Source organism: Acomys russatus, chromosome 5, assembly GCF_903995435.1.
Source record: "Acomys russatus chromosome 5, mAcoRus1.1, whole genome shotgun sequence".
Classification (NCBI taxonomy): Eukaryota; Metazoa; Chordata; class Mammalia; order Rodentia; family Muridae; genus Acomys; species Acomys russatus.
This window is the reverse complement of record NC_067141.1, coordinates 56,332,746-56,344,945: the sequence shown is the minus strand read 5'-3', so window position 1 is coordinate 56,344,945 and position 12,200 is coordinate 56,332,746. Positions and strand designations below refer to the sequence as shown.

Sequence of the window (12,200 nt, the reverse complement as noted above, 5' to 3'; positions counted from 1 at the left end):
AATTAGATTTTCTTTAAGATAAATTTCCTACCATGGCTGAGGGAACAACAACCTACATGCAAGGAGTTACAAGGTCACAGTCTTCTTCTAGTCAGAAGGGGATAAAGTAAAGGAGCTGCAGGCTTTGTATACAGCTTAGTAAAGAGGGCAGTATGGAGACCTAAGAGAGACAACTGGCTTTTAACCTTTTCTCATCACTAAATAGAGCCATCTACTTTGTTGTTCTTGTTCCTTATTAACAGAATCATTTGCTTATAAAATAACCCTAGGGATTCCATACAAGTGGATTCTGTACAAATGAGATCATATGTATGTGGTTTTCAATCTGCATCTGTTTATTTAGGGGTGTATGCATGCTATAGCACGTGGTGGCAAGAGGACAGTTTTTAAAAGTCTCTTGCTACCATGTGAGTCTCAGGGATTGAACTCCTTGGACAGGCCCTTTATGCACTGAGTCATCTCTTCTGTCCATGAAAATTCTATTTGAAACATCTTCTGCATTTTTAATATTTTTCTAAAGACAGAGAAACATTCTCAGTTTTGGAAACCTTCAGGTTTGTTTGACATAAAGATGATGTTAGCTAGAATTAGACTTTTCTTCCAAATTTCTTGTTAAGTTTATTGGCGGTAAAAGAAAAGAAATTAGAGTTACTGTAGAAACATGCTTTACATGGTTGAAGCCAGTAACCAAGGGCAATGGTGCTTCCCTCTGCAGATTGACTTCTGTAGAAAATACATGCAAAAGAGGGCAAAGTCCCTCAAAACATTTTTTTAAATGAAAACATATATTTTCTGTTTCTTCTGATTATAGTTTTCTCCCCTTTTACTAAATTCCTTCTTTGTTTTGTAGATGAGATCACTGCCAGCTTTCGCAGGTTTGGACCTCTTGTGGTGGACTGGCCTCATAAAGCAGAGAGCAAGTCGTACTTCCCTCCTAAAGGTAATGGGCTCAAGATGTCCCCTGTCTGTCAGGGGCCAGGCTGCCTGGCAGCACCATGTAAGACAGTCTTACAAGTCTTGAAATAGCTGTTGGCTCTTTTTCCCTAAGTAAAATGACACTGACCATCATTGTGTGTGAGTTTCACTTGGAGACGCTTCCCCCAGGGAGCACTGTTTTTGATGGCCCTGATTTTATTAACAGTGAGATTTTGTGGGTCTGTTATAGAGGAGTTTTTTGCTAAGTTGATTGTTTCATGAGGTGGGAAAGACCTAGGCTTCCGAGGGATGTCATCAATGGTAAAATTTAAGAGTTGTTTTTTATTTGTATCCTTATATCTGTGTGGGTTCTTTATTGTTAAATAAATCTTATAATCCTAGAACTTGGGAGAGCTAGTGGCTAAAGAGTGACGTGTGCAGTATGCCCATTGTCCACAGCTGAATGCTAAGCACCATGGCCTGTGGGAGGTAGAAAACTAACCAGCAAAAGATCCTTCACAACATCCTGCTTCTCTTAACATGTGGGAGGTTCTCCCACTAAGCTCTGGGGACACAACATATATGTTGCCTTCCTGCTCGGAGTTGTTGCTTCTGCAGAATCCAGGGAACCTCCCTGCTGCTGCTCATTTGGGTGTGCTCTTAGATTCATACAGTAAAGTACTGTGGATTAAGGAGATGGGTTTTCTTTCCTCTGTTATCTTCTGCAGCATATGTTTCAGTGGTGGCACTCATCTAGAAAATGACTTATGAATATTTACTGTGTAACAATAATTGTCACAAGAAGAGGAAGTCAGTATCCTTGTCTTTCTTGTGTCCTGTGCAGGAATCAATTCAAGCTTAAGCTTTCTGTCCCCAGTTCATTAGTTTGTTTCTTTTTTCCATTTATCCTTCTCCGCACTCTATAACCCATGAAGAAGTTAGCCATTATAGGATTGCTTATTGCTTTTAATATATTTAGTTATATTTCTCTCTCTCTCTCTCTCTCTCTCTCTCTCTCTCTCTCTCTCTCTCTCTCTCTGTCTCTGTCTGTCTGTCTCTCTCTCTTTGCGTGTGGTGGTTTTTGTTTTTTTGTTTTTTCAAGACAGGGTTTCTCTGTGTAGCCTTGGCTGTCCTGGACTCACTTTGTAGACCAGGCTGGGCTCAAACTCCCAGTGATCCTCCTGCCTCTGCCTCCTGAGTGCTGAGATTAAAGGTATGCGCCACCACCGCCCAGCTGTGTTGCATGTTTTTTTAAAGACAGGGCCTATGACACTTTGTATTCCAGGCTGGTGGTACACAGCATATTTTTGCCTCAGTCTCTCAAGTGCTATAGTTATAAGCAAGCATAACTACATCTGGCTCAGAACATTTTTACATTTTCAAATTAAGCTTATATTCATAAGAAGAGATAAAAATCATTATACTGATTATTTCAGTTGAAGAATGTGTTTCCCACCTTGTGATATGTGGACTGACCTATTTAGAGTTGTAGATATAAAGATGTTTTTAGGTCAGATGTGGTGATACATACTTGTGATCTAGCCGTTTATCAGTGAGTGAATATGTTTATCACATTGTATAGTACATGTCATACATTTTATAAAATGACACACATGAAAGGTATTTCTCATACTGAGATAATGAAAACCATTCTTACATAAAGCTCTCAAATGGTCATTGGGAAATAAAAAGGAAATTAACTATATATCTGGTCATGTTCAAATGTTCATCCCAAGCATATTTCTGTGAGAGATAGTCACTTATATATTTTGTTCAATATCTTCCTTATTAATATGTAGATCTGTATAATTTTTTAATGTTTATATATGTGCATTCAAATATTATGAATGCTGGTTTATTACATATATGTTCCCCTTAACAATATTAGCATCTTTCTGCAACAGACCTGCATTATCCTTAATAAGCATAATTTATTGAAGTCTGTTGATGTTAAAGTTGTTTTGTCTCAAATTATGCTCCTGTGTGTATTCTCACACTTTCATCTTTTTTATTTTTATTTTTTTCCTTTCTGAATTTTTTTTTGCATGGAGAGAGGTGCTAGGGATTGAACGCAGGGCCTTCTATACACTGGGGCTGACTTACATTTTTGTCATTACTGCCTAGGGTGAATTTTTGTTCCCATCCCTAGTACTTGCTTTACAAACTTAGTCTTGTTGAGAGTCTATTTCTTTTAAATGTTTGCAATTTTATGGTTAAATATAACACTTTTGGGTTTTTTTAAATAATTTTTTTTACTATGACTTGAATTTCTTATTTTGTTAACTGTGCAATATTCCTGATAACTTTTAGGTGTTTGGTTTTCTTGTTAAAATTTCTTGTATATAGATGATTTTGTTTTTTAGAATGGTCTGAGGTAGCACAGGTTGGACTTGAGCTTACTTTGTAGCTGGGTTAACCTTCAGTTACAGACATGAACCACAGAACTTATTCTTATGAGGTCAAGCCCAGGGTTCCCATGACTCTGGCAAGCACTATATCTGCTAAGCCCATATTGGTTGGTTTTTGTTGTTGTTGTTGTTTTTTCTTTTAAGTACTTAGAACTATGTTTGAAACACCTCCGCCCATTTATAATTTGCTTTTCAGTCATACTTGCTGTGCCAGGAAAATTACTAGTACTTTTCTTTATGTGTTTTCATTTGGTTAGTTTTGGATTTTGGAGACAGAGTGTAGCCTTGACTTGCTCAGAACTCACTGGTGAGCCAGACCTGGTGACACAGGTCTGTATCATAGCTACCAAGGAGCCTTGGGGAAGAGGATGGCAAATTCAAGTTTGAGTCTGTCTCAAAATAAAATACACAAAAAGGGGCTGGGGATGTAACTGAGAGGTATGGCACCTGCTTGGCATGTGTGAGGCGATGTGTTCAGTCCCCAGTAGACAAAAGAGAGGAGAAGGGAAAAGGGTCAGAGAAGAGAGAAAAGGAATGCTAAGGGGACAGAACAGAGCCAAGCAGGTTCAGGTCCTGGTGCAGATGGGATACAGTGTATTATTAGATGTTTGTATACAGAAGTATCTGGAAGGGTCTAGTTTGGTCTTGTGGCATATCTAGAGAAGACACCATTCTTGGTTTTAAAAGGCTTCACTCTCTCAAAGGTACTTAAAAATACAAATGTGAAACGTTGAATGGTGATGTATGACTTTTGGTGCCAGACTTACTAGGTTTTCATGTATTGCCTGACCTTAGGTAGGTTATTTAACCTTTCTATGCATTAGTTTTATCACCTACAAAGAAAGAATAAGATAGTAACTATTTCATAGCACTGTAATGAGGACTCAAAAGAGTAAATCATTGTGTTATATCAGTACCTGCATGGCATTATGGATGATGATATTTCTATTAACCTATAGGTCAATTTATAATCCATATCAAGGGAGCAAAATCATTCTAGGCATCCAGAAGAGGTTGCTGTGAGCTGTGTAAAATTCTGACCTTCCAGAGATAGGTAGAAAAGAGAAAGGCAGAAAATGCAAGGGGGCAGTGTGATCATATTATTAAGGTTGGCTAATATTTACTGTGAGCCAGGTAGTAGGTCACTATTTTTATTCTCAATCTCATTTAATCATCCAAGTTTTTCAAGGTAGGCACCTATCTTACTTACTATAAGGAGACACATGGCCAAGGCAACTTACAGAAGAAAACATTTAATTGGAGGCTTACTTACAGTTTCAGAGGGTGAGTCCATGATCATGGTGGGGAGTGTGGAGGCAGGCAGGCATATCACTGGAGCAGTAGCTAAGAGCTCACATCTGATCTGCAAGCAGCAGATCTGGGGTTTGGAAACCTCAAAATCTATCCCTAGTAACACACCTACAAGGACACACCTATTTGACCAGGGCCACACCCCCTAATCCTTTCCAAACAGTTCATTAACTGGGTATCAAGAATTCAAACATATGAACTTATGGGGGCCAATTTCATTCAAATCTCCACAATACCATATCATTCCCATATTATAGAAACAGAAGTTCAGAAGAGAGTAATTTGTCAAAGGCCATAAATAGGCCTTGGATTGAGCAGCCTGATCATTGAACTCAAATGCTTCCCTTTCTCCTCCACCAGATAGGGTCGCATATATTCTAGATTAGATTTAAAGTTTGCTATGTAGCTAACCTTGAACTTCTGTCCCTCTGTTCTTCCTAGAGATTACAAGTGTGTGATCTGGGAATCTAATCTAGTATAAAAAGAACTACTTATAATTATCACAGCAGTATTTTCTAACCTGCTGTTATAAACAATAAAGATGCAGACACCTGTCATATTTTAGACTAGCCTCATTTTACCTGGGACTGGGCAAATATTAACCCTCTAAACTATCCTTATCACTCCCCAGCCACCCAGCCCAGGCCATCTGGATTAGTCATTCCTATCTTAGCTACTTCCCATCCATAATACTTGCTAATGTTGTTCATCTGGCCTGTTTGCCTCCATCCACGCTGATCTGGCCATGTGCTTCTCTCCATGTTAACCCATTGCAGCGCTGTGCTTCCTTCCTCCTCCTGTGCCAGTCTCCTACCCAAGATCCTTCTCTCTGCCAACCCTGAGAACCTTTACTCCACCCCTTCCTTCTGCCCTGCCCAGGCTGTAGGCCTTTTATTCAGCCAATCAGGGAAGAAAGGTTACACAGCCATACTTGGGGTACATGGGTGTCTGTTCATAAAAGACAGCAAGCAAACCTCAGGGAGCAATACAGATAACAATCAAACACAAAGCACCAGACCATGCTGTTATGATTCTACTTTTTTTCTAATTTTAATATGATACCATGCAGTAAGAACAATTATGAAACAATTACAAAAACCAATAGGTAAGACTTACATACATAATGCCTAGTCTAAAGGTATTTGACAACTTAGGAGGAAGTAGTCTACTATTTGTCCTATCCTGGTGAGTTCAGAGTTTTGAATGCTATTATTTGGTATCATATCTTGTATCTATCAATCTAAAAACATCTATCTAGACCTTATCACATCTTCTTAACTCCTAAACAACTAAGATAAATTATAAAACTATAACTATCTAGTCTTCAACCCCATCAGAGATGTGAGAAGGAATAAAATTAATTACCCGAGTAAACAGGAAGTTCAGGTTAGCAGCTTCCAAAAAATCTAGAAGGCCACCCAAAACTCTCTATAACGTTGGAGAATCATCTTCATCCTTCTGGCCCAGTATATCTGACAGATATGTTTGTAAGGCAGGAACTATTGAGGATTTGCTTACCCTGTCTTGGCAGAGCTAGGTAGTCGACTATGCCTGCATCCAAGCTTGCCTGTTTTAGGCAGGGTTCTGTTTGTGGTAAAAACGAGGGCATTTCTTTGTCTTGTTTTGTTGTTATTGTTGTTTTGGTTTGGTTTTTTGCTTTGTTTTGTTTTTTTGAGACAGGGTTTCTCTGTATAACAGCTCTCGCTGTCCTGGAACTTGCCCGTCCGGCCTCATTTCTTTGTCTAGGTGGCTAACTTGTCACATTTGAAGCCATCTCCATATGGAGGTTCTTCGATGCCCATCATCTTCTTTGAAGTAGGCTGAGTGCTGCCAGGAGCTGACATGTCTCGTTGTCAAAGAATCCTTAAGATAATAAAACATCCTTAAATGCCATGTTCTGTAGGTCACTGAGGTTTTTGAAGACCTATATATCTATTCATTTTTACATTAACTATCTATAGAATCATATCTATCTGTTAAACCTAGAATGTATACTCCTGTGATAAATTAGACTAGTATCTGACATGATCATGAGTTGATCAACTAGCAACTTGCATTAATTATCCTAAACAGTTTGTAAGAGCAGTTTTCAAAGCCAGGTGGTGGTGGCGCACGCCTTTAATCCCAGCACTCGGGAGGCAGAAGCAGGCGGATGGCTGTGAGTTCGAGGCCAGCCTGGTCTACAAAGTGAGTTTAGGACAGCCAAGGCTACACAGAGAAACCCTGTCTCAAAAAACAAACAAACAAAAAAATTTTAAAAGTACTGGAAATAAACCTTGGATATTTATCAATATACCAAATGTGTCAAAATAACCTTATTTAAATATAACAATAGCTCTAAGTTGAAGAGTAGCTACAATAATCTACCTTCTGTCTTATTACTCCTATATTTCTATATTACCCCTTCTTTCTTTTTAACCCCTTTCTTCTGACCTAGGAAAGAAAGAGAAAAGAAAAAGAGAGAAATCCATGAGTCTATGTTTTTATGTCTCTTTTGTTTTTGTTTTTCAAGACAAGATTTCTCTGTATAACAGCTCTCGCTGTCCTGGAACTTGATCTGTAGACCAGGCTAGCCTCGAACTCACAGAGATCTGCCTGCCTCTGCCTCCCAAGTGTTGGGATTAAAGGCATGTGCCACCATCACCCGGCTTATGCCTCTTTTTAAAATAAGATCATTAATAACATAGCCATCCCCTAATGACAATAAACATCCATAGTCCAAAAAAAAGAACCAAAACCTACCCAACTCCCTTGAAGGGAAATGGGACATCATTCTCCTAAGGTTGCCGCCTGCTAATTTGGGGGCCCAAATAAAATTGGCAAGAAATGGTTAAGCAAGCTAGCAATAACATTTGTGGTTCAGTCTCTAAATGTTGAGAAATTTTAGGCTTAATGGAAGTCCTGTTTGGAACATTCTGAAATGCTGGGCGAATTGAGATCAGCAGCTTTCTTTGAAGCTGCCCTGGGAGCAGACTTTTTGGCTTTTGGCTTTTAGCTTTAGGCCTTTTCCTTCTGGGATGTTAGCTGAGTAGAAAGGTCAGCTCGGTGCTTTCTCTGCCTCTCTGAGCCAGCAGCTTTTCACCCCAGCATCTGGCTCCTGAGTCTTCATTGGTAAAACCGAATGATTGGAATTTACTTTCTTTAAAATGACAATCTAGGGCTTCATGCATGCTAGAAGAGATTCTACTAGAGGAATGACATCTTCAGCGCCTCCCCCCATGTGGGGTAGGGGGAATGTTTGAGACATGGTATCATGTAGCTGGTTCTGGCCTTGAACTCCATATGTACCTGAGGTTGAGCTCCTTAGGTGCTTTGATTATGTGTGAGTATATCTGGCTGCGAGAGTTCTTTTTGTTTTGTTTTGGTTTGGTTTTTGTTTTTTTGAGATAGGATTTCTCTGTGTAGCCCTGGCTGTCCTGGACTCACTTTGTAGACCAGGCTGGTCTCAAACTCACAGTAATCCACCTGCCTCTGCCTTTCAGAGTGCTGGTGTTACAAGCGTGCTCCACCATGCCCAGCTGAGTCCAAAAGTTCTTAATTGCACTGTATTAGTCCCATTTTGAAATGCGAGCATCACAGAGTGGACACGTTCAGGATAGTCTTTAAGGCTGAATGAAGTCAGCGCCTTAATCATATTTGAGCTGAATAAGTGGTGATCATAGATATGGAATATAGACAAACTACCTGCATGAAATTCCTGTTCCACACCTTGATCAACAATTTTTAGTCTTACCAAATTTCATCAAAAATGGGGATAATTATGCCTTCATGTGCTTTCTTATGCTTAAACAAGAAATTGTACATAGAATACTTTGCATAGTGCCCAGCTATCACTGAAGGCCTGTTTGAGGCGAGGAGTGGTTTCCGTGGTTAATTTTATAGAGAAGCTATGAAGACCTGTAATACTGTAATACTAGCAGTGAGATGGCACAAGGACAAGAGGAGAAAGATCACTAGTTCTGGTGTTGGAGCAGGTTGTGGTGGCAGTAGATTCAACAGCAGGGCGTGTTGAAATCCCTTCCACTAAATGGTAGACTGATGACATTGCTGATTAGAGGGAAAACCAGGTTGGTGTGTTGGTGATTTGCTGTAGAGTTCGGTCTGTTCTCATCTAAGAAGAGATTCCTAATGGCCATTTGGGTTATGGTCAGAGGCCACTGGGAGCAGAGATGGGATTGGAGGTACATGTGTTTTGAGTCATGTTTTTGAGAAGGGAAAGGAAAACGAAGAAGCTTATAGTAACAGTTACTAAGATCATGAACTAGAGATGGCTATGGCCTCTTTGTCAAATGCATGGTATTATAAATATCCAGTAAGTGCAATGGAGCAGGAGAACCAGGACAAAACACTCTGGCTTTCATTGAGTGACCGTTACTTCATGAGCAATAAGAATGATGGTGCCTCCTCAGGAGAACTAATCATCAGCATCTTTTTGTTTTCTTGTAAGCTTTAGTCTCTCTCTCTCTCTCTCTCTCTCTCTCTCTCTCTCTCTCTCTCTCTCTCTCTCTCTCTCTCACACACACACAGGCACACATGTGCACACACATCTGTATACTAGGCTGGAGTGTAATAGCAGCTGAGCTGCGGTCTCGTGTTCACATTTCAGTCTCTTCTCCCTGCAAGCATCTAATGACTTGTTCCCTGCCTCACCTGTTCTATACCCTAATTTACTTGTTTGCTGGCAATTTAGACCATTAGTAATAATACTTATGTTCATGTATTCTTGTCTGTGTCCTTTTCTTTCAAGTTGCTTCCTTTAGGCTAAATTAGAAGCTACTTAACTGAGATAAAAATCTTAATGACTCCGGATTTGATGTCACATGCTTCCTAAAGCAATTTCTTTGTAAAGTTTATGCTAATTTGGACATCTGCAGCAAGTTTTCTCTTTAGTTCCAAGTCAGATAAATGGTACATTGCAGCTGTAAACTCACCTTTTTGCTTCTTTGTTTCTCAAATAGTGGACCTCTGCAGAATCTAGGGCCATGCTGGTATGAATCATGTGCCTGAAACGGTTCAGTCTTTTTTCTTTTGGACCTGATTGGCTGAATTTTTGGCTGCCTTCTTCCATCACTGCCTATCTCAGTAGAGTTTCATGAGGAAGCTTAGGGTGACCTTGAAGTCCTGATGGTCTTGAGTACTTGGATCAGATACACACCACTGTGGCCAGCCCTGATGTCTCCTGAATGGGACAGCAGGGTCCTCTTTGAGCAGTGGTCCTTCTTTTTGTCTGAAACTCTTCCCCTAGGTTTCTGAATGGGGTGATCCCTTTCTTCCTTAGGTCTCTGTTCTGATGTCACCTTAACAACAACAACAACAACAACAACAACAACAACAACAAAAGTCTTTCTAACTTCTGTATGTAAAGTAGCTGCCACTCTACCCTCTGTTCCTCTTCCCCTCAGATTTCTTTCATACCTCAATTTACTTTTCTTTAAACTACTTATCCTTTGTTTTCCAAAATAGAATGTAAGAGCAGGGCGACTCTTCCTGCTTAGTTCACTGTTTGGTACCAGGCACCTGGCACATTTCCCTCAAATATTTTTTAAATGAATGAACTACAGGAGGGAGGGGGCTGGAATGGGGATGTGAAGTGATTAAGCCAATAAACAAATGAAGGAAAAAATTCTTTGAAAAATGAAAAAAAAAAAAAGTGAATGAACTACAGCTCTGTAAGTGGCGAACAGTCTCATTACTTGCTCAGAGAGTAGAAGTCCATCACGTTCTCGAACTGGAAATTTCTTAAGCCCATCTTACCCTAACCCAGCCTGTACTTGAAGCTGAGACAGAAAGAGGAGAAGTGTCTTTCCATTAGTGTGCACAGCTTTTATTAGACTGACTTGAACCTGGAAGATCAATAGTTGATATTATTTTACCTGGTAAATAAAAGGAAGGCATACTTAAGCTATATAATCTGACAAATTATGTTATTTCTAAGGTTAGAATACATATAAAATTAACAATTTAAACTGTATGACTCAATGTATATTTTCATAGCTGCTTGAAGACAAAGTAGCCCTTGTCTTTTCCTGAGCCTTGCACTCTGTTGTTGTCACGTAAGCTGGCGTATTTCCAAACACCTGTCTTAAGCTTGTAGTAGGTCTGAGTTGTCTTTTACTTACAGTTTAACTATAGGATTCTGCCTCCTCGCTGCTACCTCACCAGTTATGTACCTGAATGAGCTGCCTTGTAGTTGAGTTCTTTGGCTGGATAGATCACAAATACCATGTTGCTGGGTTTGGCTATCAGTGACAAGAGGAGCCCAAGAGGAGGAGCTTTGATATGCGCTGATGTCATGGAGGCTGTAGTAGGGTGGCAGGCAACAGAGATGTGTACACTGGGAGCTAATTCCCTAGTGCAGTCTTCTCCCATGAGTCAGCTCAAGTGTTGTCATGTTTCTAGTTGAGTTCCCGACAGGAAATCTGATTAGTCCGGTTTGTGCTTTAAGACTTAGCTATAGTGTACGTTATCCTTAAGGTAGAGCCCTGGGTTTCTTGACTGCTTAATAAAGGAACAGCTTTGTCTTATGTCCTTGAGCACAGGGCTGTGACTGTTCAGTCTAGGAAGATTACTTGGCCCAGCAAATGTAGTGATATATATTTACTATAACCTCTCCCAGTGTCTCCTGGAGGCTATCTATAAAAGAATTTCCCCACCCAGGACTTTCTGCCCCGCTTCTTCATGAAGCAACTGCTCCTGAGGCTGCTATAATCTCACCTCTTAGGAGAGGGGTGGAGCCTGTGGAGCCATGCAGAGGATCTAGCCATGGAGAGGCTCTACCATTGTTGGCAGAGGCTTCTGGGCAAACACAGGGCCAACAACCAGCAGGAGATGGTTGTGTGGCTCCGAAACCTTCCAGAATCTGAGATCCAGTGATGGAGGAGGCTGTAACTCACAGCTTATTTGGGTAGCTGCTGCTAGCTTTGTTAATCCTGGGCACAGGTTCAGGTGCACAGGAGTAGACACAGGTACTCAGTGTATTACAGGGTGACCCAAGTGATGACTCCCTTCCACATTCAGAAAAGTGTGTGCATCTTCTTTTTAACATATATTTTTATTCTGTTTTATCTGTGTGGGTATTTTGCCTGCATCTGTTTCTGTGCATGTACATCCATGCATCATGTATGTGCCTGATGCCCCAGAAGGCCAGACAGTTTTAGGCTGCCATGTGGGTGCTTAGAACCAAACTCAGGCCCTCTAAAAAGAGCAGCCACGCTCTTCAGCACAGACCATCTCTCAGGCACAAAAAGCAAGTGATTCTGAGCGGCTGTTTTAGCTGAAATCCTGAAGTTCCCTGTGCTATCCAAGGTGGCTCGCCTTGTGACTAAGCCATGCAGTTGTGAGGGGTTATGTAACACAAGCATGATTTGTGAGCCTGGCATCAGGCAGGCCACGTGGATTCAGATCCACTTTGAGCCAGCCAGCTAAAGCGATACTGTTTGAAGGACAAGAAAGAAGCAGGCATAGGTCGCTGAGTAGCTGTAGTGGGCTGAGGTGTAGCACCTATTTCATTTTCCTTCCATTTGTTTAAAATCTGGCTTTGGAAAGACAGGTTTACAAATGTCATTT

General features: G+C 40.5%; 1 protein-coding gene across 7 annotated transcripts in view; it reads left to right on the top strand.

Moving 5' to 3' along the window:
* Positions 1 to 12,200, top strand: part of Cpeb3 (cytoplasmic polyadenylation element binding protein 3) — a 195,357-nt gene that overhangs the window by 127,540 nt on the left and 55,617 nt on the right. For all 7 annotated transcript variants that reach the window (XM_051146392.1, XM_051146393.1, XM_051146391.1 and 4 more), the window contains one exon: positions 851 to 940. In XM_051146392.1, coding sequence (XP_051002349.1) covers positions 851 to 940 — 90 coding nt within the window. The remainder of the gene's footprint in view (positions 1 to 850; positions 941 to 12,200) is intronic.